Source organism: Giraffa tippelskirchi, chromosome 12 (genome assembly GCF_054371585.1).
Source record: "Giraffa tippelskirchi isolate mGirTip1 chromosome 12, T2T-mGirTip1v1.2.pri, whole genome shotgun sequence".
In the NCBI taxonomy this organism is placed as follows: Eukaryota; Metazoa; Chordata; class Mammalia; order Artiodactyla; family Giraffidae; genus Giraffa; species Giraffa tippelskirchi.
Genome location: NC_137286.1, coordinates 8,318,841 through 8,342,735, shown reverse-complemented (window position 1 = coordinate 8,342,735; position 23,895 = coordinate 8,318,841). Strand labels below are relative to the sequence as shown.

The following is a 23,895-nucleotide window of genomic DNA, read 5'->3' as shown; positions in this document are numbered from 1 at the left end:
AGTTGAGGCTTTATTTTGTGCCTCAGACTGTTTTAGGCACTAGGGATATATCAGTGAACAAAATAAAGAAAAACTCCTGTCCTCATGAAGCTCTAGTTGGGAAAGGTAGACGGTAAATGAATGAGTAAATTTCACAGTTTATTGCATGGTTAGTACTGTGGCAAAAAAGAAAAACGCAGGAAATAAATTGAAGGAGTGGGTTGTTACTGTAAATAGGGTGGCCTGGGGTGGTCCTCCTGTGGAGGTGCCATTTGAGCAGCTGTGGGAAGGAGACAGGGAGTGAGCTCTGGGGAAGAACATGTCCACGCGGAAGGAACCTGAGTGCCTGCTGATGCCTGCTTCTAGGCCATCCTGGGTTTTGACTTTTACTTTGCGCAAGAGCACGTGAGGTTTGGAGGAAAGGAGGGCCGTGAATTGTCTGTCTTTAAGGGAACTCTCTCCGGCTCCTGTTTTGAAGATCGACTGCTAAGGAGGCAAGGCCGGGTATAAGCAGGAGCCGGTTAGGAGCCTCCTGCCATAATCTGAGCAAGGGAAGTAGCCGTGCAGGTGTGAGCAGTGGTCAGTTTGGATATATTTAGAAGTCTTTTCAAGCCTTTGCTCAGTTGTCTCCTTTTCAGGGAGGTCTACCGTGGGCTTAAGCTGTTTAAATTTGCAACCTCTCAACCACATCTGGAAATGGAATGTTACAGCCTTTTCAGATATGCTCCCTGGTGCCTTCTCCCAGTCACCAGCCTCTCCCTCTGGCCTAATGAATCACTAGCACAACTTCCAACATCAAGAATTTCTCTTTGAACTATATGGCAATGGAATCATAGAGTGAACAAAACAGATAATTTCTCGAGGGCAGAGATTTTTAATGTTCTAGTTTCTGGTGGCGTTCTTTTTCTTTCATTCAATACTGCATTTGTGAAATTCATCCCCATTTTTTTAAATGTTTTTATTTAATTTTTAACTTTATTGAGGAATAATTGACAAATATAATTCTATAACGTGATGATTTCTTTGTAGGCATACCTCATTTTATAGCGATTAACTTTATCGCACTTTGCAGATGTGGTTTTTTGTTTTTTTTTTACTAATTGAAGGTTTGTGGCAACCCAATGTCGAGTAAATCTGTTGGTGCTATTTTTTCCAACAGCATTTGCTCACTTCCTGTCTATGTCAGACATTGTGGTAACTCCCACAATATTTTAAACTTTTTCATTATTACTTCTTATGGTGATTTGTGATCAGTGATCTTTGACATTATTATTGAAAAAATTATGACTCACTGAAGGCTCAGATAATGGTGGGCACTTTTTAGCAATAAGTGTTTTTTTTATTAAGGTATGCACATTTTTTTAGACATCGTGTTATTTCACACATAATAGACTACAGTATAGCATAGACATAACTTTTCAATGCACTGGGAAACCAGGAAAGGTAATGTGACTTGCTTTATCGTGATACTTGCTTTATTGCGGCGGTCTGGAGATAACCGATAGTGTCTTCCGAGATCTTCCTGTACATGTAGGCTGGAGAAGGATTACCAAGATGAACATGATTTAACACCCTCGTCACCTCGCATAGTTCACATTGTTAACAGCAGCCTTTCTTGAAAAGCCCAGCCTTGCTCTGTGATGCCCCCTTTGTGGTCAGTCACTTGCAGGTCTGTGGGTCTGTTTCTGGGCTCTTTCATAGTTGTGTGTTTTTTTTTTTTTTTTCTATTCTTGGGCCACACTCTCTTAATTACTACAGCTTTATCTGGTAGTTTAAGTCCTCTGGCACTTTTTCTTCTTTAAACTTGACTTGCTGTTTTGCTTGATCCTTTGTATGTTTGTACATTTTAGAATCACCTTGTCAGTCCCACACATCCTCTCCCTCTGCAGTGTGCTGAAATTCTGAGTGGGATTGCAGGGACTCGGGACTAATTGGGGAGCGTTGGCATCTTTATACAGTTGATACTTTATAGCTTCTGTTTAATTTGGTGTCCGTTTCTCTCACCTGTGTTTTATAGTTTTCATTTGGAAAAAATCTTGCCCATCTTTCATTATATTTGTTTGTAGGTTTTTGATGCTATTGTATGTGATATGTTTTTATTACAATTTATTTTTCTAATTGCTTGTTGCTAGTGTATAGAAGTAAAATAGATTTTTAAATACTTTATATCCTGTGATCTTGTTAAATTTACATATTGGCTAGAAGTTTTTTGATAGATTTCTTAGGATTTTTTACATATACTCTCATGTTTGTGAATAAACGGTTTCACATCTCCCATTCACTCAGTGCCTTCTGTCTTCTTTCTTGCCTTACTGTACCAGCTAAAAACTGCAGGACTTTGAGGCAGCATAGAAACAGTGTAGATGGACTTCTTGCTGTTTTCTTCTCTCAGAAGGGAAGTCCAGTATTTTATCACACTTGGTGGTGTTTGCTTTAGGTTTTCTGTAGATCCCCTTTATCAGATTAAGAAAGTTGAAAGGAAGGATTTTCATTTCTTTTTTCTCATGTACCCAAGTATTTAGAATCATGTTTGACATGTGGTGGGTACTTAAAATGTCTGAATGAATGAATGAATGAATGAATGTGTGTGTAGCACTGACATGATGTCTTGATTTATTGGATGTGGGAAGAGGATTTGAGGAGCTGGGAGGATGGGATTTTCTATAATTAAGACAAAACTGCAGGGTGAGCAGGTTTTAGGGGTTGGTCAGGATTTTGTATTTGCACTTGTTGGAATGAGCTGGCAGTTACAGAGCCAGTATATGACTCAGTGGAAGTCAGTGGATATACAAGTCTGAAGGTCGGTGGAAAGGCTGGGCTGGACATATACATGCATGAGTCTTTAACCCAAAGATGGATTTTTAGATGGGTGTTGAGAGGTGTTGATCTTGACTAGTAAGATTTCTTTTTATGGGTTTGATTCTGCCTCAGTGTACAGTAGACGTTTTATCATTCACAAGTTGGTTTTTCTCTTTTATGGGACAACCAGGCCTTGCTTCTGTTTCTTTTTTTCAACCTGTTTTTCATATGTTTTATTTTTCACTTACCCAAAATATGCAGCTGTCTTCTCTAGAACTAATGGCTTCTGTGGCAAAAAAAAAACACAAAAAAAATTCTGGCTATGATACTTATTGTACTTAAGCACATTTTATGGAGAAGGCAATGGCACCCTGCTCCAGTACTCTTGCCTGGAAAATCCTCTGGACAGAGGAGCCCGGTAGGCTGCAGTCCATGGGGTCACTGAGTCGGACAGGACTGAGCAACTTCACTTTCACTTTTCACTCTCATGCATTGGAGAAGGAAATGGCAACCCACTCCAGTGTTCTTGCCTGGAGAATCCCAGGAACGGCGGAGCCTGGTGGGCTGCCGTCTATGGGGTCGCACAGAGTCGGACACGACTGAAGCGACTTAGCAGCAGCAGCAAGCACATTTTACTTCATAATATTTATTCTAGGTCCTTTTAAAAAGTAGCTTTAAAACTATATTAGTAATTATTTTTATATATATTTAAATTTTAAGCTTGTCTTTCTTACTGTCACAGTTAAAAGATGTTTTTTGCATTGTATCTAAAAATGCATTTTTTTATTAGACTTATCTGACAATTCCTGAATTCAAAAGCATACTTTCAATGCAGACGTGATAGAAAAACATATTTAACAAGCTATATATTTGCATTCTAATGTTACTATAGTTGTAGATCATTTTCTTAGAAGAGACAAGTATGTTGTATTTATGATAAAAACTACAAAATAATTGTGTTATTCTTTTAGAGGAAATTGCTAAGTACATGGAAACAGTGAAATTACTGGATTATGTTGAAAAACCTCTTTATCAAAAGTTGCGAGATATTCTTTTGCAAGGACTGAAAGCTATAGGAAGTAAGGATGATGGCAAGCTGGACCTCACTGTTGTGGAGAATGGAAGTTTGAAAGCAAAACCAGTGGCAAAGGTGAGTTTTGTTAATGAATTTTCCTTTGGGTTTCCTGTGACTGTTTGCAACAAATATAGGCAAGTAAACCAGTAGCTCAGTAAAGAAAATAGCAGATTGCTCTGCAGTTAAATATTTATCATCATTATGTAAAAGCAAACTGTATGATATGGAAAAATACATAGAAGGTTTTAGAAAAATGAGTATTTATGTATTTCTTATGTCCGGTAGCAAGTTAAGAAATTCCCTGGAAGTTTCTGACTTGGGATCCTAATGTGTAGCAGAGGGATTTGGGTGGGGCTCTCAGTTCACATCCTGTGTGTCCTTTTCTCCCATGTCACCCCTTTTCGGTTGATCCCATGTTTCACTTTTTCCTTGTTCATTGGTGTAGTCGAAGTATTTGCCATTTGAAAATTGGTTTTGAAAAATTATCTTTTGAAAATTACATTTGAAAGTTTCCTTATTTGTTGGTGTGGTATATTTCTCATTTGAGCATTTATTTTGCTCTTTACAGAAATGTCACTTCATAAAGCTGTGTATCTGTATATATGAGGATTAGTTTTTTGGAAAGAAATGTTAAATAATAAACCTATGGTAGAAGTATTGTACAGACTTGTAGATAACCCCTGGTATCACTTTAAAATTCAGATTTTAAGGTATGCATTATCTTACCAGTTATTTTTAATAATTATTGATTAACTTTTTCCTTTTTTAATCTGAAATTGTGTTAGTTACTTTTCTATGAAAAAGGAAGACTACTTTTAGAAGAAAAATATGTTTTTACATTATTGACTTTTAATTGTCATTAACTCTATAAATTCCAGTAGAGTTTTTTGGAAGTCTCATATTCCAAACTATGAGATAAAGAGTTAAAAACGATTTTCTCCCTTTAAAATAAGCAGCATATTAAAAGTTTTTTATAATTTTTTTAATTTACAGAGGAGATAGGAATTTTGAAATTGGATCATAAATTTGACTCTTTTGGCTGATAGATTTCTTTATAATTTCATCACAGAATCTGGAATTATACATATGCATCTATATATATATGTATCTTCTTGCTTTCATAAGTTTTGTCATAATTGCACCTACTGCATTTTTGTGGTCAATGACCAGGAGGAAAACCATATCCAGTTTTATGTGAAGAGGATAAACTGAAGGCTGAGTGGAATTTTTCAGGAAGGTGGTAAACTTAGAATTTGCATACATGTATAAACATACAGCTCACATCTTGCTCAGACAGATTTTTGTGCATTAATATTTATAGCTGGCTTCTGTAGTGTTTTGCTCTAAAATTTTGCTGATTGAAAAATAAAGATCTCTGTTGTCCTGAGAACTTGTCCAGTGCCATCTCGCTTCCCTTTGCAAACCACTGTGGTTTGTAACTACATGCTGGGGAAGATCCCATTTCCCCAGGTTGGCTGACTTTACGGCTGACTAGGTCAGTCTGCTGCGGAGCTCACATCTGTGACCTTATAATTCTCTTGTGTCCTTGGATAGTTCAGAAAGCTGGAAATTTCCTGTTAGATCATCCCCTACATGTATAAAGCTTCATTTAGGGGAAGAAAATGAATAAAAAGCTGAACTGTTAGGTTTCCTTCATTCATTTGCTGCCTTTTATTTTTCCAGCTCAGAACTGGCACAGGACTGTTTTTGTATTTAAAAGAAATTAATCAAAGTTAAGGTTAGGTAAGATCTTGAAGCTGCTTGTTAGGCATTTAACTGTAGATTAATTGTTGATTTTGTCACCTTTTTTTTTATTTGTAAAGTGAAAGAGTTTTTGTTTTTAAGCATCAGAACACTTTCTTCAAATAAATTGTAAATATACCACATCTAAAACAGATAAAAGCAGAGCTTCATCCAACTTTTGAGTCTGAGAACTTCCAACAAGAGAAAGCTTTCTTCTCTGAGTGATTAGTATATTCCATCTCTTTTTTAGGAACGTGTATTTAGTTGAAATTCCTTTTTTGCTTTTTGCTCTGGTTTTCAGAATTTCAGAGCTGAGTATAATGCTTCATCATAGAAACTGTATTAATCCTTGTAATTGCATATTTATTCTTTATTCTTTTCCTCTATCATAATTTTTAAAAAACTTACATAAAAGTGTACATTCTTTGTATCTAGGACACTCAAATCTCTGAAAGGGATGAGTTCAATCAATTCAATATATATTTCTCTTTATATTCCTAAGAGATAAGAGTTTTAAAAAGAAAACAAAAACCTGTAAGAATTGATCAGCAGTGAAATGAAGCAAGGCTTCTGTCTAGCTTTTTACAGCCATGCTTGATTGTGGTACAGTAAATTTGGAAACTGTAGTGAAATATGAATATATCCACTTGGAACTGTTTTTGGTTTCAATAACCTAAGGGTATTATTTAAAGCAGAGAGTTTGGATTTGACATAAAGCTAAAGTAGAAAGATACTAAGTATTAGTTTCTCCTTAAAAAGTACTGCAGCCAAAGATTTCAACTGTTGATTAGAACTCGACACTTAGAATCTGTCCAAACAGTTCCAACAGTTATTGGATTCACTGTGTACTCTTAAATCACCATTGAGCAGTTATGTGTAAGGTCTAATTTATGTACCTGATCTAGGCCAGGTCCCCAGGGCTACAGGGATCAATAACGTGTAGTTCTGTCCTTAAAGAATTTCTCCCTGTCCCGTCTGGGTTAAGAACAGCTTAATTTACTGGAAAGAACTCAGCAAGTTAAAAGACATTAATACCTCCATTAGCTATTTTTTTTTATAAAGTTTTGATTAAGTTGCTTGCCCAAGCCAACAAAAAGAGCTGTTCATTAGAATCTCTTGGGTCTCACCCCTGGAGACCTGCTGACTAGGTCTAGAGCATGGCCCTGCAATTTGTATTTAATTTTTTTATTTTCAAGCAATATATATTGTTGCTCCCTATAAGTGATGTCCAAGTACCCTTTGTTCTACTTTCCAGTTTTTTGTTTTTCTAAGTTATGTTATACTAGTTGGCCTTTCCATAGTTCCTCTGAAAAATCATTAACCATTGTTAAATAAATAATAAATAAATTCCTGCTGGCACTCAGCCTGGAACATGGTACAGAGAACTGAACAAGAGCAAAGAAAGGTCTTCAAACTCCCATCAGAGGCCTGCAGCTGCCCTGGTGGACAACTTCCTGCCTCTTTGATGTGATCACACCTCAGCATCATTAAATTTACACCGTGTAGCCTATAATTGAAGTCAGATTGCTCCAAATATACCATCTAAATTTGGTGAAGATCTATCTAGCTGTTTTTGTATGATAGAATAGCAGAAACTGTATTTTACTTATATAAATTTAGATTGTTGCAGTTGATACATTTCTTTGTTTTTTAATGGTAGTTTGCCCTTAAATCTATATCTAAGTGGATTTGGTGTTTATTAAGAATTCCTTTCCCTATAAATCCCATTCAGTTCAGTTCAGTCGCTCAGTCGTGTCCAACTCTTGGCAGCCCCATGGACTGACTGCAGCACGCCAGGTTTCCCTGTCCATCACCAGATCCCGGAGTTGCTCAAACTCAAGTCCATTGAGTTGGTGATGCCGTCCAACCATCTCATCCTCTGTCGTCCCCTTCTCCTCATGCCTTCAATCTTTTCCAGCATCAGGGTCTTTTCTAAGGAGTCAGTTCTTCACATCAGGTGGCCAAAGTATTGGAGCTTCAGCTTCAGCATCAGTCCTTCCAATGAATATTCAGGACTGATTTCCTTTAGGATTGACTGATTTCATCTCCTTGCTGTTCAAGGGACTCTCAAGAGTCTTCTCCAACACCACAGATGCTTTTGAAAGCATCAGTTCTTGCATGCTTAGCTTTCTTTATGATCCAACTCTCACATCCATACATGACTACTAGAAAAACCATAGTTTTGACTAGATGGACCTTTGTCAGCAAGGTAATGTGTCTGCTTTTTAATATGCTGTCTAGGTTTGTTCTGATAGCTTTTCTTCCAAGGAGCAAGTGTCTTTTCATTTCATGGCTGCAGTCACCATTTGCAGTGATTTGGGAGCCCAAGAAAATAAAGTCTGTCACTGTTTCCATTGTTTCCCTATCTATTTGCCATGAAGTGGTGGGACTGGATGCCATGATCTTTGTTTTCTGAATGTTGAGTTTTAAGCCAACTTTTTCCACTCTTCTCTTTCACTTTCATCAGGAGGCTCTTTAGTTCTTTTTCACTTTCTGCCATAAGGGTGATGTCATCTGCATATCTGAGGTTATTGATATTTCTCCCAGCAATCTTGATTCCAGCTTGTGTTTCTTCCAGCCCAGCGTTTCTCATGATGTACTCTGCATATAAGTTAAATAAGCAGGGTGACAATATACAGCCTGGACATACTCCTTTCCCGATTTGAAACCAGTCTGTTGTTCCATGTCCAGTTCTAACTGTTGCTTCTTGACCTGCATACAGATTTCTCAAGAGGCAGGTCAGGTGGTCTGGTATTCCCATCTCTTTCAGAATTTTCCACAGTTTGTTGTGATCCACACAGTCAAAGGCTTTAGCATAGTCAATGAAACAGAAGTAGATATTCTGCTGGAATTCTCTTGATTTTTCGATGATCCAATGGATGTTGGCAATTTGATCTCTGTTTCCTCTGCCTTTTCTAAATCCAGCTTTCACATCTGAAAGTTCTTAGTTCATGTACTGTTGAAGCCTAGCTTGGAGAATTTTGAGCATTACTTTGCTGGCATGTGAAATGAGTGCATTTGTGCACTAGTTTGAACATTCATTGGCATTGCCCTTCTTTGGGATTGGAATGAAAACTGACCTTTTCTAGTCCTGTGGCCCCTGCTGAGTTGTCCAAATTTGCTGGCATATTGTGTGCAGCACTTTCACAGCATCATCTTTTAGGATTTGAAATAGCTCAGCTGGAATTCTATCACCTCTGCTAGCTTTGTTCGTAGTGATGTTTCCTAAGGCCCACTTGACTTCGCACTCCAAGATGTATGATCTTGCTTTAGGTGAGTGATCACACCATCGTGGTTATCTGGGTCATTAAGATCTTTTTTGTATAGTTCTTCTGTGTATTCTTGCCACCTCTTCTTAATATCTTTTGCTTCTCTTGGGTCCATACTATTTCTGTCCTTAACAAATCAATAAATCCCATTATTGTCTTACTTTGAATGTTGTCTTATTTGGATTTTGTCAAGTATTTTTTGTTCCTAGTTTTTTAAAATCCATTAAAATAAGTAAGATTATGATATCTGTGCAGTGAAAGTCGCTCAGTCGTGTCTGACTCTTTGTGAACCCATGGACTATACAGTCCATGGAATTCTCCAGGCCAGAATACTGGAGTGGATAGCCTTTCCCTTCTCCAGGGGATCTTTGCAACACAGGGATTGAACCCAAGTCTCCCACATTGCGGGTGGATTCTTTTCTGCCTGAGCCACCAGGGGAGCCCTATCTGTGCAGCACAATGCACAAATAAGTGAGAAATTTGAACTTCACAAAAGTGAACACATGCATTTAAATGTCCCCTAAATCAAGATGTGGATCATTCATTGAAACCTCTCTCAGCCATTACCCCTTCATTAAGAATAACCAACATTATGATTTCTAACATTCATTTTGCTATTTTTAAGAAACTTAGCAGTACCACCATATGTTTTGTACACTTTTGAGTCTTTGATTCATTTGTATTTCAAATTTCTGTTCTGTTGGCAAGTAACAAAAGTCTTTTTGGTTTTTGTTCCTGTATAGTACTCTGTTATATGACTGTATGATGATTCATTTGTTTCTTCTGCTGTTCATGGATGTATGCATTGTTTCCAGCTTTCAGTGATTGCAATTATACTGTTAAAAACACTCATAAATTCTTTTAGGAAACACATATAATTAATTCAAGTTGGGTGTGTACATAGTAGAGTTACTGGGGCATAGGGTCTATGTATGCATAATAGCTTTAGCAGATCCTGCCAAGGTTCTGTCCACTCTGCTCTCCCACCAGCAGCTTAGGAGAGTCTCAGTTGCTCACTGACACTCTTTATTGCATTATGTTAATTTTATCTACTTTGGTAGATGTTTACTAGTATTTCTTTCTGGTTTTAATTTAATATCCTTGGGAATATTGAGTTTGAACACCTTTTCATGTGCACATCAGTCTTGATTAACCTTTTTTTGTGTGTGAAGTGCATTTCAAGTCCATTAAAATATGTCTGGGTTCTCTGCTTTTCTTTGATTTGCTGAGTTAAGTACTTTGCATATGCACAATATATGTATTGCACTTTTTTTTTTTTTTTTTTACAGTCTGTGGTTTTTCTTTTCACTCTCTTAGTATGACATCTTTGGTGAACAGACGTTCTTAACTTTAATGAAATCTAATTTATCAGGGTTTTTTTTTGCATGTGTGTGTTTGTTTATGGCTAGTGCTTTGTGTATTCTAGTCTAGAAAGATTTTGTTTACTTCACAGTCATTATTTTGTCAAGAAATTTTATTTTTTCTTTTTCACTTAGGTCTGTAATTTAACAGAATTTGATTTTGTGAATGGTGTGAATTGGTGTTTGCTTACCCTCTGGATGTCTGCCTGATCTGAGTCATTTACTGGAAAGATCATAATGTCCCCGTAGCAGTCAGCTGGTTTTCAGTTGGCCACGTGTGTTTGAATCTGTCTCCAGATACTCTGTTCTCTGCCACTGGCCCGCTCTTCTGTGTTTGTATGAGTGCCACACTGCTTGAACTACTACTTTGTGGTAATATTTGATAGTTAAGTTCTCCAGCTTTGTTCTTCTTTGAGATCGTCTTTCTATTTTTCGCCCTTTGTACCTATAAATTTTACTAATTTCCACAAAAATACGTCTGGGATTTTGTTTGAGATTGCATTGACTTTTGGGGAAAACTGACATCTTCACAATATTCTTTTCTGTTCCATGAATATGGTATACCTCTATATTTATTTAGGTGTTCTTCCACTTACCTCAGTGATGTTTGTAGTTGCATCTGACTGTGTAGAGAATATACACATCTTCCATGTCTAAATGCTTGCTTAATTCTTAGTCTGTTTCTTTTGCATCATCTGTAATCATCCCAGACCTTTCCTTCATGTCATTTAGTTGTCAGCTCTGTCTGTGGTTTTTGAAATTTCTAATATACTTATAAATCCTATAATGATTATTTTTCTGCTTATTAGCTATCTGGTTTCCTTGTTATTTCTTTTTTTGTAATTATCATTTTTCATTTCTTTAATCATTTTTCATTTCTTTAATCTTTAAAATCTTTTTTTAAGCCTCCAATTTACTTTATAAGGTTTGTTTTTGAGGGGAGGACTATGTTTTCCTTCACAGTGGAGTTTCCAGCTGTGTATTGCACCGTTATGATCCGGGGAGGGCACCATACCACAGGTGCCTCAGGTGATTCTAATCCAAATGAACGGCAGGGGGTGGCCTCCTTGACTGCATATTAAAATCACCTGGGAGCTTTTAAAAATTCCACTGCCTGGGTTACACCCCAGACCAATTAAACCAAAAGCTATGGCGGGGACCTAGGCCTCAGGATTTTTAGGTGACTGTGTTGTGCAGGCATAGCTGTGAGAACCACTGCCAACCAAAATTTGAGTATCTTAGAATTCTAGCTTCCAAGTGAAGCATCCCTTTTGCAAATAGACAAAGCAGATATTGGGCATTTAAGTCTAAAAGACTTTAAATAATAGCACTTATCAACCACATGACCAGTTTGTATTTGTAGATAGTTATTCATACATGCTGTGTTTTGATTTTTATTGGAAGAGCTAGAAAAGGAAATTTTGGCATCATATAAGTACTTTGAATGATATGTAGGGGGATTTATTTTTGGATGTAATAAACAGATATGCTTATAAGATATGTTCACAATTTCAATTTCAAAAGACGGTATTAGACCAAGATTCCATTTTTCTGTGATATCATGACTAGTTTTTAGGAATTATATTAAACGTTTGTGTGAATTTATTTTTAATAAGGGATGAGTTTTTTAAAAGTTATCTTTCTGTGGAAATAGTAATATTGCCTATCTTGCTCATAAGATTGTTGTGTGGATTAAATGAGATTTAGAAAGTGCTTTAGAACAGTGCTGAACACATGATAAATTAATCAGTAAATGTTAACTGCAGCATAAATGCTGTTGTTTCACTGACTACATTTTCTCAAGTCTTTCTGGCGTCTTGATGTCAAGAAAAGAAAGATTCAAATGAAATAATTTTCATTTGAATCTTTCAATACCTTTTGAACTAAGATCATATATCATTCAAGTTCAGTTTATGCAATCGAGTATATCAGGCAGATGTGAATGAAGACTGGCTTACATTCACTTGGTGAGTATGTGTGTTAAAGTTAATTGTTTGGAATAGTAAATGATGGGGAATGGGTAAAAGTTGATTTTTGCAACAAAGACGAGATGATAATCACTGTGAAATAAAGGTTCCAAAATGGAGCTCCATAACTCACTCATATTAAAAATGGTTAAATTAATGAGTTTGAAGTCAACTTTCTTCCCTAAAGCTGTTGATTGATACTAAAGGACCTAAGCAGTTGACGTAAAGCAGAGGACTTCTGATGCCAGAGGATTCTGTGTTCACCGTTCACCCATGTTGTTTAGGGATTAGAAATGTTGTGGCATAGATGTTTTGGGGGGAGATCAGGCAGTCTGTTTTTAATAGGAACGCTAATGCAGCCTGGTTTATATTTAAGAAACTTGTTCATGAATGCCTTGAGAGCATTTAATTCCCCACCAGTACATACAGAGGGTTTGGTTTTCATTGAAATATGTATTTTTATAAATATTGGCCTCTTTAGGTTGCAATATTACAGCTTCAGAGTCTTGTGCTTTTAATTCTTTGTTTGAAATTTACCCAGGGGACTTGATAGTGCTCAATGCTGGTTATATCAGCCTTGGGTCTCCTTTGAACATTTATGTAGTACTTTGTAGTCTATCAGTACTTTTACGTTATTTTGCATATACTTTACAGCACTGATATGAGATATATCTGCTTACGAATGATGACAGTGAAAATCAGAAGAAGTTAGATGAATTGTCCAGGGCCATACAATCATTAATTATTATTATTATTATGCATTTATATAGTTTTTTTCCTCATAGGAACTCAAGGCACTTGAAAATCTCCTGGTGGTTTTAGATATAAAATATTAAAGACAATTAAAGCATAACTAGCTATGCATTTGCCTCTCCCTGTAAGTTGCCCTTGAAAACCATGACTTTGCTGGAGGTTTTGACATTAATGGTACAGGTCATGGAAGCCTCAGGTCATATTAATTCCAGCACAGAAGAGAGTACTGTCATGCGTTAGACTTGACCTCTGCTTGTTGAATGTCTGGATACAGCTCTCAGTTGTTCAGTGATCACAAGTTTGATTAAATTTGTGGTGCTTATGATGTGAGTGATGATAGAGTCTCAAAAAGCCATTGTTGCCAACACTGTGGAAGATGGATTTACTGTTTCCCAAAGTGCTTATATTGGGAGACCTTGCCAGGCTGTGATTGCCATTATTACTTGATGAAAGTAAGTTCTCAGTCATATAGTATTCCTGAAGATCATGTGATCAGATTCAGCTTGTTTTTCAGTTCGTTATCTGCTCAGTGGCTGTATTTTTTCTAGGAGCGTGGATGACAGTAGGTTCCTAAAGCAGCTCGTTTCTAGGTCTTCAGAAGTAACACACATTCGCTCCAGATAAGCAAGTGGGCGTTTATGCCTACTTTATGAAAGCAATTTTTGCTAAAAAGTGTGTTGCCCATAGAGCAAGCAATCACGTGTGCTTGCCACCTAGATGCAATGTTTTCACTCATTTATTTATTTATTCTGACAGAGTTTACAGATGCATTGGTTTTATTTGCTAACTCATGAGTTAGCAATGATCTTTGCTGCACCATTTTCATATAATTACAGGCAGTGCTACATTCTTCATAGCATAAGAGTGTGGTAGCTTGAACTGGTGAAGGACGTAGATATTCCACATTTTGTTAGCCATGTAAGGAAAATCAGGGTTTGACCATGTGGTGTTGCCTGTGTCACTTTACAGATGGATTAATACTTCACAGAGTGAAATTCTATATATGTGGCATTACATTGGACTCATTTATGGAACTCTGAAATGACTTTTCTTATCAGTGAAAGTGTTAGTTGCTTAGTCATGTCCAACTCTGCAACCCCATGAACTGTAGCCCGCCAGGCTCCTCTCTCTGGGGATTCTCCAGGCAAGAATACTGGAATGGGTTGCCATGCCTTCCTCCAGGGGATCTTCCCAACCCAGCGATCAAACCCAGGTCTCCCACATTGCAGGCAGATTCTTTACTATCTGAGTCACCAGGGAAGCCCAAGAATATTGGAATGGATAGCCTGTCCCTTTTCCAGGGGGTCTTCCCAACCCAGGAATCACACCAGGATCTCCTGCATTGTAGGCGGATTCTTTACCAGCTCAGCTACCAAGGAAGCCTGGCATGCAGTAGGTGCTTAGACAATACGTGATGGGTGTCCTGCCTGTTTTCCAGTAGAGTCAGGGTTACCGTGGAGGGAAATTATAGCATGTGTTACTCTGATCACAGCCTTTCACACACAGACTCATTTAAAATAATAAATCACTTTGATGTGTTGTAACATTTAGTTCAGTTCAGTCGCTCAGTCGTGTCCGACTCTTTGCGACCCCATGAATCGCAGCACGCCAGGCCTCTCTGTCCATCACCAACTCCTGGAGTCTACCCAAACCCATGTCCATCGAGTCGGTGATGCCATCCAACCATCTCATCCTCTGTCGTCCCCTTCTCCTCCCGCCCCCAATCCTACCCAGCATTAGGGTCTTTTCCAATGAGTCAACCCTTCGCATGAGGTGGCCAAAGTATTGGAGTTTCAGCTTCAACATCAGTCCTTCCAATGAACACCCAGAATTGATCTCCTTTAGGATGGATTGATTGGATCTCCTTGCAGTCCAAGGGACTCTCAAGAGTCTTCTCCAACATCACAGTTCAAAAGCATCAATTCTTCGGTGCTCAGCTTTCTTCACCGTCCAACTCTCACATCCATACATGACCACTGGAAAAACCATAGCCTTGACTAGACGTACTTTTGTTGGCAAAGTAATGTCTCTGCTTTTAAACATGCTATCTAGGTTGGCCATAACCTTCCTTCCAAGGAGTAAGCGTCTTTTAATTTCATGGCTGCAGTCACCATCAGCAGTGATTCTGGAGCCCAAAAAAATAAAGTCGGACACTGTTTCCACTGTTTCCCCATCTATTTCCCATGAAGTGATGGGACCAGATGCCATGATCTTAGTTTTCTGAATGTTGAGCTTTAAGCCAACTTTTTCACTCTCCTCTTTCACCTTCATCAAGAGGCTCTTTAGTTCTTCTTCACTTTCTGCCATAAGGGTGGTGTCATCCGCATATCTGAGGTTATTGATATTTCTCCCAGCAATCTTGATTCCAGCTTGTGTTTCTTCCTGCCCAGCGTTTCTCATGATGTACTCTGCATATAAGTTAAATAAGCAGGGTGACAATATACAGCCTTGACGTACTCCTTTCCCTATTTGGAACCAGTCTGTTGTTCCATGTCCAGTTCTAACTGTTGCTTCCTGACCTGCATACAGGTTTTTCAAGAGACAGGTCAGATGGTCTGGTATTCCCATCTCTTTCAGAATTTTCCACAGTTTCTTGTCATCCACACAGTCAAAGGCTTTGGCATAGTCAATAAAGCAGAAATAGATGTTTTTCTGGAACTCTCTTGCTTTTTCGATGATCCAGCGGATATTGGCAATTTGATTTCTGGTTCCTCTGCCTTTTCTAAAACCAGCTTGAACATCTGGAAGTTCACGGTTCACATGTAACATTTAGACCATTCTTTAAATTCTTCTGCCCTTAAGTCACTGACTCATTTCCTAACCCACCTCCCATCTTTTCATCTCTTCTCTTTTCCGTTATATCTGATGTTTTCCTACTTTCGATCAAAACATTTCTGAGATTACTGAATGTCCATTTACATGGTTTTTGAGGGGCTTGCGTCGTCAGCTCTTTGTTTTTACTGTAGTAGGGGACTAGTTGCTCAACAGGTGCAGACCCCTAGATAATTATGCATGTGTAACATGCATAATGCCAAGTGCTCTTGCCCCCAGGAAGGTCCAGGGTGGGCGAGTAGGTAACGAGGGCGTGGGCAGTGGAATGTAAGTGCTCGCTGGCTCTCCAGGAAGGGGTCTGTTACAGTGAAAGCACTGCAATTGGTAACTGCCACATCATACTGAAAAGTCCTGTGGGAGAAAGTATGGTCCTGTGGAAGGAAGTTCTGATAAGAACCATGAGCTCTGGGTCCTCATGGTCTTACTCCCCCCAGATCGAAATACTAAACGGGTTCTCCCAGCTTTCTTCTGTCCCAGCCTCAGTGTTTTCTGCCTAGATGAAGTTTAACTGAGATCCACTGGTTTTATAAATATTGTAGTGTAGCACATAGGTTTCTTTATGGTCATAGAAGATACATTCTTTTTCCTTTTAGTTACCACTAGTAACAAATATTCTATTTCTGGCTACTATTAAGGAATATACTTTGGGCACCTCATGCGAAGGGTTGACTCATTGGAAAAGACCCTAATGCTGGGTAGGATTGGGGGCGGGAGGAGAAGGGGACGACAGAGGATGAGATGGTTGGATGGCATCACCGACTCGATGGACATGGGTTTGAGTAGACTCCGGGAGTTGGTGATGGACAGAGAGGCCTGGCATGCTGCAGTTCATGGGGTCGCAAAGAGTCGGACATGACTGAGCGACTGAACTGAACTGATTAAGGAATATAATAGTAATTTGTAAAGTGTCTACATTTGCCTGATGATTTCGGTGGCCTTAATCAAAGAAGTCCAATAAGATTAACTGTGTGTTGCAATCTCATGTTTGTGTGTAGAGTTCTTTGTTTGACACATGTGCAATACCAAACATTTAATCACTTTAAGCTGTGCATTCTAAGTTTATATAAGAAACATTTTTTGAAAATATGGTTTCCTATGAGGAAGGGGGGGAACAGAATAGAGGGAACAGTAATTTTTTAAAAGTGGTTTCTATTTGATTGCATTGTGTCTCCATTGTGGTACATGGACTTTGTCTAGTTGCAGCGAGCAGGGGCTACTCTATAGTTGTGATGCACTGGCTTCTCATTGTCATGGCTTCTTTTGTTTCAGAGCACAGGCTGTAGGCACACGGGCTTTAGTAGTTGCAGCAGACGGATTCAGTAGTTGTGGCCTGCGGGCCCTAGAGCACGGACTTGGTAGTTGTGGCACAGGGGCTTAGTTGCTCTGCAGCATGTGGGATCTTCCCCAACCAGGGATCGAACCTGTGTCCCCTGCATTGGCAGGTGGATTCTTATCCACTGTACCACCAGGAAAGTCCCATATAATAAACATTTAAGACTTTTGTCATAAGGGCGGAAAAAACCCAACAACAGTCCTTGAGCACACATCTCCTTTGCTATAACCATGAATCTAATTGGCTTCTCTTAGATGCTGCTGAAAGAAATGGTGGTGATCTTTGGATGTTTGAGTTGGGGTGCAAAGAATTTGTCCTTGGTTTTTGTCTCTGAAGACTTTTCTTCTGTTTTCCCTTAAAACAGCTTTAAGTCTGTAACTGGTCTCCATTCAGTTAGACTGTTAGTAAGTTATAAGTTCAATGCATCTAGCTGATTTGTCTTCCTGTTTTTGAATTAGAGGTGAGAAGCTGCTAATTAACTAAGTTGTAGCCTAGCATGTATAGGCACTTCAGAAATACAGTGTGTAATGTATGCATTCATGCCCTTTGAAATAAACCTAAGTTTTAAAAGATATTTTAGCCATGCTGAATTAAAAGAAAGCTTCATCTTAAGCTTATGAATTACTCTTGTATGTCCTGCAATATTTTGGTTTTGTTTATAAACGTAAAGAAAGGGACCTGTGAGACCTGATATGGAATATGTGAAAGTCAGAGCTCAGCACACTTTGTGAAGCTGTTTTCTGTTCACAGACAACCAAAATAATGCACTGTCTGAAGCCCAGGATGCTGTCAGGTAACAGAGTGAAGCATTGGATGACATCAGGAGAAAGAAGCTGGCAGCACACTGTTAGGAAGTTTACTCATTGCATTGTAAAATGAGTAACATACTTAGATATTCTTTAACGTGAAGGTTGTTGTTGTTGTTAATTGGTCTTAGTTTGTATACCATTGGTCCTTTCCATCCTTACTGTATGCATTGTCAGAGGAGTTGGGCAAGAGACGCCCAACTGGAGCGTGGATTCATGAAATTGAGTGCTTTCCCCAGTGCATCCTGCTCAAACACAGGTGTTTCTTTTGTTGGTTGAATACTGTCTGATTTTCATTCCTCTGTAATTTACCTGCATGGGGATAAAGAAAGCTCCTACTTATTAAATAAGCTTGAAAACAAGATGAATGCACTTGGTTCTTGGGTAGAATGTATTGGAGAGCTCCCTTTATAATGAGCGTTTAAAAATCTGCCCTCCTAAAACTGGAAAATGCATTCTCTCCCGTATGGAAAGCAACATAGTACTGAAATATTCCTCCTTAGTTTTGGTCCGAACGAACAAAAGTGTCTGTGTTTATTCCTGCCTAATGCATCACAAATCTGCTGACATGCTAACCTTGGAGTCTTGGCTGGCGTTAATCAGGCCTGTGCACCGGCAGGAGAGAGGTACCTAATGCACTCCATCAGTGCAGTTTGCATATGGAAGTTCTCACAGGGGAGCTGCCCTGTGCCAGCTGAGGGTTACCTGCCCACTGCAGTTATTGTATGTAATTATCGAACCAATCTGTTCAGCCCAGCAGGGTTTAGATGGTAATCATGAAGCAACACTTTGGAAAAGAAAGATGTAAGGCACTCTCCCCTTCTCTCATCAGTTATATGAAGTTACAGCCAATCTTCCAGCTATTTTTGAGAAGCAATACCTACATATACAAATCTGCTAAATGAATGCCTTTGAAAGTTTCTTAAGGTTTAGTCAGGATATTATTTTTATATTTGCGGCGCATTTTCTTCAGGACCATGGTGGATATGTCTGAGTTCTCATCTTTCCACAGCTACCCTCAGCGTGTTTTGGAGCAGTGGGATTGATTGTGATACATAGATAACAACAATTCTGACCATTTGGCGGTTTTAAGATGATGTCGTTTGAATAGAGTTGTGCTTTCGCATGTAGTTGTCTGTGGAACAGAACCCATGGTTGCCATTAGGAAAAAGAACTGTGTCTTGTCAGCAAGCATTATACTCTTTCATAGCTGTACACTGTATGACCTGAAGCTGGGAAAATTATTTTATTTTTTTGACAAAGTTTAACTTAAAACTAATTGTTAGGAAAATATAAATGAGAACTTTCTGATGTGCTGTGATCTGTGAAATTTGAGAGGTATCAGATGATTTCCTAAATGCTACAGACTTACTTTAGGAAGCCTAGAGAAGCTCTGAGTTCTGATGTGGATTTCAACGCATTTAAATTTGAGACTACATGGGATAAAGCTGTATGAAAAATACAAAGTTCTTGGTTCATTACTAGTGTCCTTCTATAGGTATACCTGCGTACAGAGATGTTATGAATTTTAGGGAGGGGATATATATATATATGATTGGAGAAGGAAATGGCAACCTACTCCAGTATTCTTGCCTGGAAAATCCCGTGGTAAAGGAGCCTGTGGGCTACAGTTCATGAGATCACAAAAGAATCAGACACAACTTAGCGACTAAATAATAACAAATGTATATAATTATGACTGATTTGTATTGATGTACAACAGAGACCACCACAACATTGTAATTTTCCTCCATTAAAAAAAAATAACCGGATCACTTTCTATATACACAATATTGTAACTTAACTGTATTTCAATAAAAAATAAAATTAAGAAAGTTAAAAAAAAAAGAATTTAAAAAAGTTTTACACAGTATTGAACTAGTTAGAAACTATAGTTGTGATAGAAAGTAAGAAAAATAAGTTATATGAACATTTGGAAAGAATAGGTGGTGATAGAATGTAGGCATTAGCTCCTAAGTATTGATAACACTTGACTAGAAAAGTACATAGAAAACAGGAAAGGCCTGAGAGAGTATTAGAAAATCCATCCTGTTTCTGAGATTTTAGGAGCACTGTATACTTTTAAGACTCTTCCTTTACAGTAAGGTTTATGGCCCTCTTAAACTTAAAAAAAAACCATTTATTGGACGTTTGCCATTGTTGATTAATAAATAAAAATTTCTAACCAACTTATAGGGTATAACCGCTGATGCAATACATGGGCCAGGTATATATTTTCCTGTTAAATGAATTTACTCCCCCCCGACCCTCCACACACAGTGTAAAATGGCGAAAGGAAGTATCGTTGGCTTGAGCAAGTCATGGTATCAAGTTTGTAAAACACTTTGCTTTCAAAAAGGGTTTCTGTATAATCAGTCCAGGTGGCTAAAACATGACTTTCAATGATAAATTATATGAAGCATAAAAAGGTGGATATAGCAAATGTTCCCACTCCTAGGCTAACTATACAGGTAAAGGTTCTCTTAACCTCATTTTCTCTCATCCCTTACCCCTTCCTTAGGTGACCCCCACCCATGAAGTTGTGTGTATTCTCCTGTATGTTTTGGCACACCCAATCCTGTATGGATACATTTATGCTAATAACTGGAAAGCTTGTATATTTACTTAACCATCATGCCACATTTCTTTTTCTTTCTTTTAATTTTTATATGTAAGAAGAGAAAGAAAGAAGCTGAGGAAAGAGTAGAATCTAGTGTTGAAGGTATGGAATGCTCGGATAAACAGACAGAAGAGGCCACACAAACCCGTAAGTTGAACGGTCTATTAGTTCTTATATAATAAACACAAATTTCATTTCTTCCCACTGAATAAAGGGTTAACTGTTTGGGTCATAACATTCTCATTGTATAATTTAAAAAAGGTAAGAGAAGGTCTTATACACTATGTATCCCATTGTCCCTTGTTCACGCATTGTGTTACTTACTCATCATGTTTCCAGTAACCCTGAAGTTGGGACCAGGAGTTGGTCTCATTTTGCAGATATGGAGCCCAAGACGCAGAGCATTTACATGACAGAATGTTGTGAAAGGGGTAAACGTGAAGACCAGAGCACTTATTTTTCTGTCTGCTCTCTGTCTGTCTCCCCACACTTAACCACAGAACTCTGTGCCTGAAGGGGCATGTCAGGTCAGGTGGTTAGTACATGGCTTACCGCAGGGTCTGCCAACTCTTCTCTCAACAAATTGGGCTGCAAGGAATTAAAGCCTCAAATCATCACTTTTCCAGGCTCTTGAAGCAGGAAGCAAGGTATAAAGTCATTTCTTCAGTGGCTCCTACAGTGGTGCTGAGAGCACTTCAAGTGTGGCTTCCAGAAGTGACCTTAGCAAGGCAGCATCTGCAAAGGGCAAGACGAGGTTGGACTTTGGTCTGGTTAGTGAATGGCCAGCCTGTGGCGTGTAGGCACACCTGTGGGGCTCGGGAAACGGGGAATGTTCCAAGGTTCACGAGAGATGGTTTACTTGCCTCAATGAGGAGAGATTCAAAACTGGCTACAGTACCATTCTCCGCCCCCACCCCCCACCCCCCCAAATTTCTCTCCTGTTTGTTTGCCTTTTATTTATTAGTTTGTTGGCCCTGAGATGTTTCTGATTTCTGAAAGAAAAGGCTTATTTGGGGAAAAATTTTCATCAAGGTGTCAGTTCCTTGTAGAGCCAGGCCAGTGCTGTATTTTTCCTTGCCTTTGACAAGCAGCACTGGTGCATGTTTGTGGAAGGCAAAAATTGACTTTGAGAGAGAATCACCTTCACCCTGATATGACGATCATTTTCTTCATTGTATATTATGGATAGTTCGTCCTTAGGTTTATCTGAATTTACCCAAGAGAATCCTTGGGACATCTGAAGAGGGAGTGTATAATGTCACTCTGGAAGCCAGAGGTTTTGAAACAGTGCCTCTCACTTTGCTGCTGCCATCTTCCATTCCCTCCTGTTTTTGTTCCCCCGCTCCCCCGCCACCTCCCCTGTCTTGTTCATTTTGTTGTTAGGAAGTGAGGAGTCCCGGGGAGCGGTACATGGAAGTATGTCTCAGCCAGAGGCTAGTGGCAACAGCTATGATGGTGACTGGGAGGCAAATTAAGGAGCATTTTTAACGATCGAGCAATATTTTTACCTAAAGAAATCCCTTACATTTAAAACAGGCAATTTAAGTTGAGGAGAGGGCCTGCGTTGTTACTGTAAGGTTGATACCCATGTAGACCGGAGCCCGTTCCCAGCTGTGCCTGGGGAAGCCTCCTGCCTCCCTTCACACCTTGAGGGTCATTTGTTCCCTGAACTTTACTTAATGAGCATCTGAGATATTTGTTTTGATTTTCAGTTTGACTGTAATTATGAAAAGTATTTTTTATACCTAAAATTTTAATTTAAGGTCCTTATACTGATATTTTTTACTGTGAGAAAATGTATTAGTATCTTTGTTTTATTTATTAATGACAAAAGAAGAGAATAGACTCCATCACTAATTTAAGAACAATCCAGATTTTTTTTGATGTTAAAAAAATGAAGATAATAGATTCTCTTTTATTCATATAAACTCTGAATTGCTGTAATTAAATGCTGTTATTTTCCCATTGTAATTCTTTTCCCCATGAAAATATAAGGCTGGTTAAGGTATTTTGCTATCTAAATATTCATAAATGAGAGAAATTTTACCTGAGATAGTAAAATGTTAATGCTTCTTGCAAAGAAAAAAACCATCCAGGGGTTCATGAAAATGTATGTATTTATATTCATTAATTTAAAGTAACTTGAAGGAGAAGGCACATTATTACATTGGAATTTTTTAAAGAAATACATAATACGATTCAGTGAATTCTGTGTTTCTAGAGCTTTAAGATTTTGTGTCAGAAACATGTTTCAAGAATGGTTACCTCTAACAGCTGCTTTAGAAATGTCAGTTTCTTCATTAACAATTTTATTTTCAAACACAATTTATGGTTTACAATATGGTAAGAGATTTTTCTCACTGTGTGATCTTTCAGAATGCTGTGCCTAGCAAAATGGGAGCAACTTTCCTTTAATATCTATTTAGACCATTTTAAAAATGTGTATAATTTTCTTGATACACCTAAACTCATTTTGACTAGCTGGGGGTCTATTGTGTAAGAACACTTTCTGAAAGCTTTCAAAATGTGTATTGTGTAGGTTTTCTTGAAGAAAGAGAGGGGGTGACGAGGTGGTTTTCAGGAAGAACAGAGGCCTCTAATCCTTTTATTTTTATGCAAGGCATAATTTTTACCAATTGAGGAAATTTGGTAATTTGCTGCAAGTAATTTTTTTCCCCCACAAAATGATAAACCTTTAAAAAACCACATGTATTCTGGCATTTCAAAACCGTGCCAATATTTCAGAAATACACTAAAAATTAGTTAATATAGCCATGATATTTATGGCTAGTATACTTTGTCCCTACTTTTCATACAATAGACAGTACTCAACAGCCTACTCTTGGTGGTAGTATTTTTGAAGTACTTTGGATTTTGGACTATGCCTGAGGGTTCTTTGAGGAAAGCATGACATGTGTACCCCTTGAAGAGCTATGGTCTAGTAAAGGAAGAGATGTTTCTAAGGCACCCTGCAAAGAAATTTCCCACTTTTTTTTTTCATTCTGCATCATAGAAGAATATCCCAATCTTGTATATTTTAGTTTTCAAATATTAAATTTTGCACATTAGTCTTATGATTGGGCCTTTTAACCATAGTAAAATATTAAGAAAATGAGTTATAATTTAAAGAGATTGGAGGAGAAATGGGTGTTTTCCTGCAACAGTCAGAATTGATTATTAGGAGACATTTTGAATTGATACATGTAGCAAAGTGTCTAAGTTGCATAATACGTATTATATAATAAATTCCAGGTGGTGATGGCATTTTTAGTTGCAGTGGAAAACTTTAAATCTAGATTGAATGGGGATAAGTAGCAGTGGTATTTAATCTAAGAGTAGAATGTCAAATTAGGACATT

The 23,895-nt window shown here is 38.1% G+C and overlaps 1 protein-coding gene across 50 annotated transcripts in view; it reads left to right on the top strand.

The window, feature by feature from the left end:
- VRK1 (VRK serine/threonine kinase 1) overlaps positions 1 to 23,895 on the top strand; it is an 80,283-nt gene that overhangs the window by 54,582 nt on the left and 1,806 nt on the right. For 36 of the 50 annotated variants that reach the window (XM_081551634.1, XM_081551624.1, XM_081551636.1 and 33 more), the window contains 2 exons: positions 3,750 to 3,928; positions 20,594 to 20,684. In XM_081551634.1, coding sequence (XP_081407760.1) covers positions 3,750 to 3,928; positions 20,594 to 20,684 — 270 coding nt within the window. The remainder of the gene's footprint in view (positions 1 to 3,749; positions 3,929 to 20,593; positions 20,685 to 23,895) is intronic. The other 14 variants (XM_081551666.1, XM_081551630.1, XM_081551667.1 and 11 more) reach the window with 1 other exon arrangement.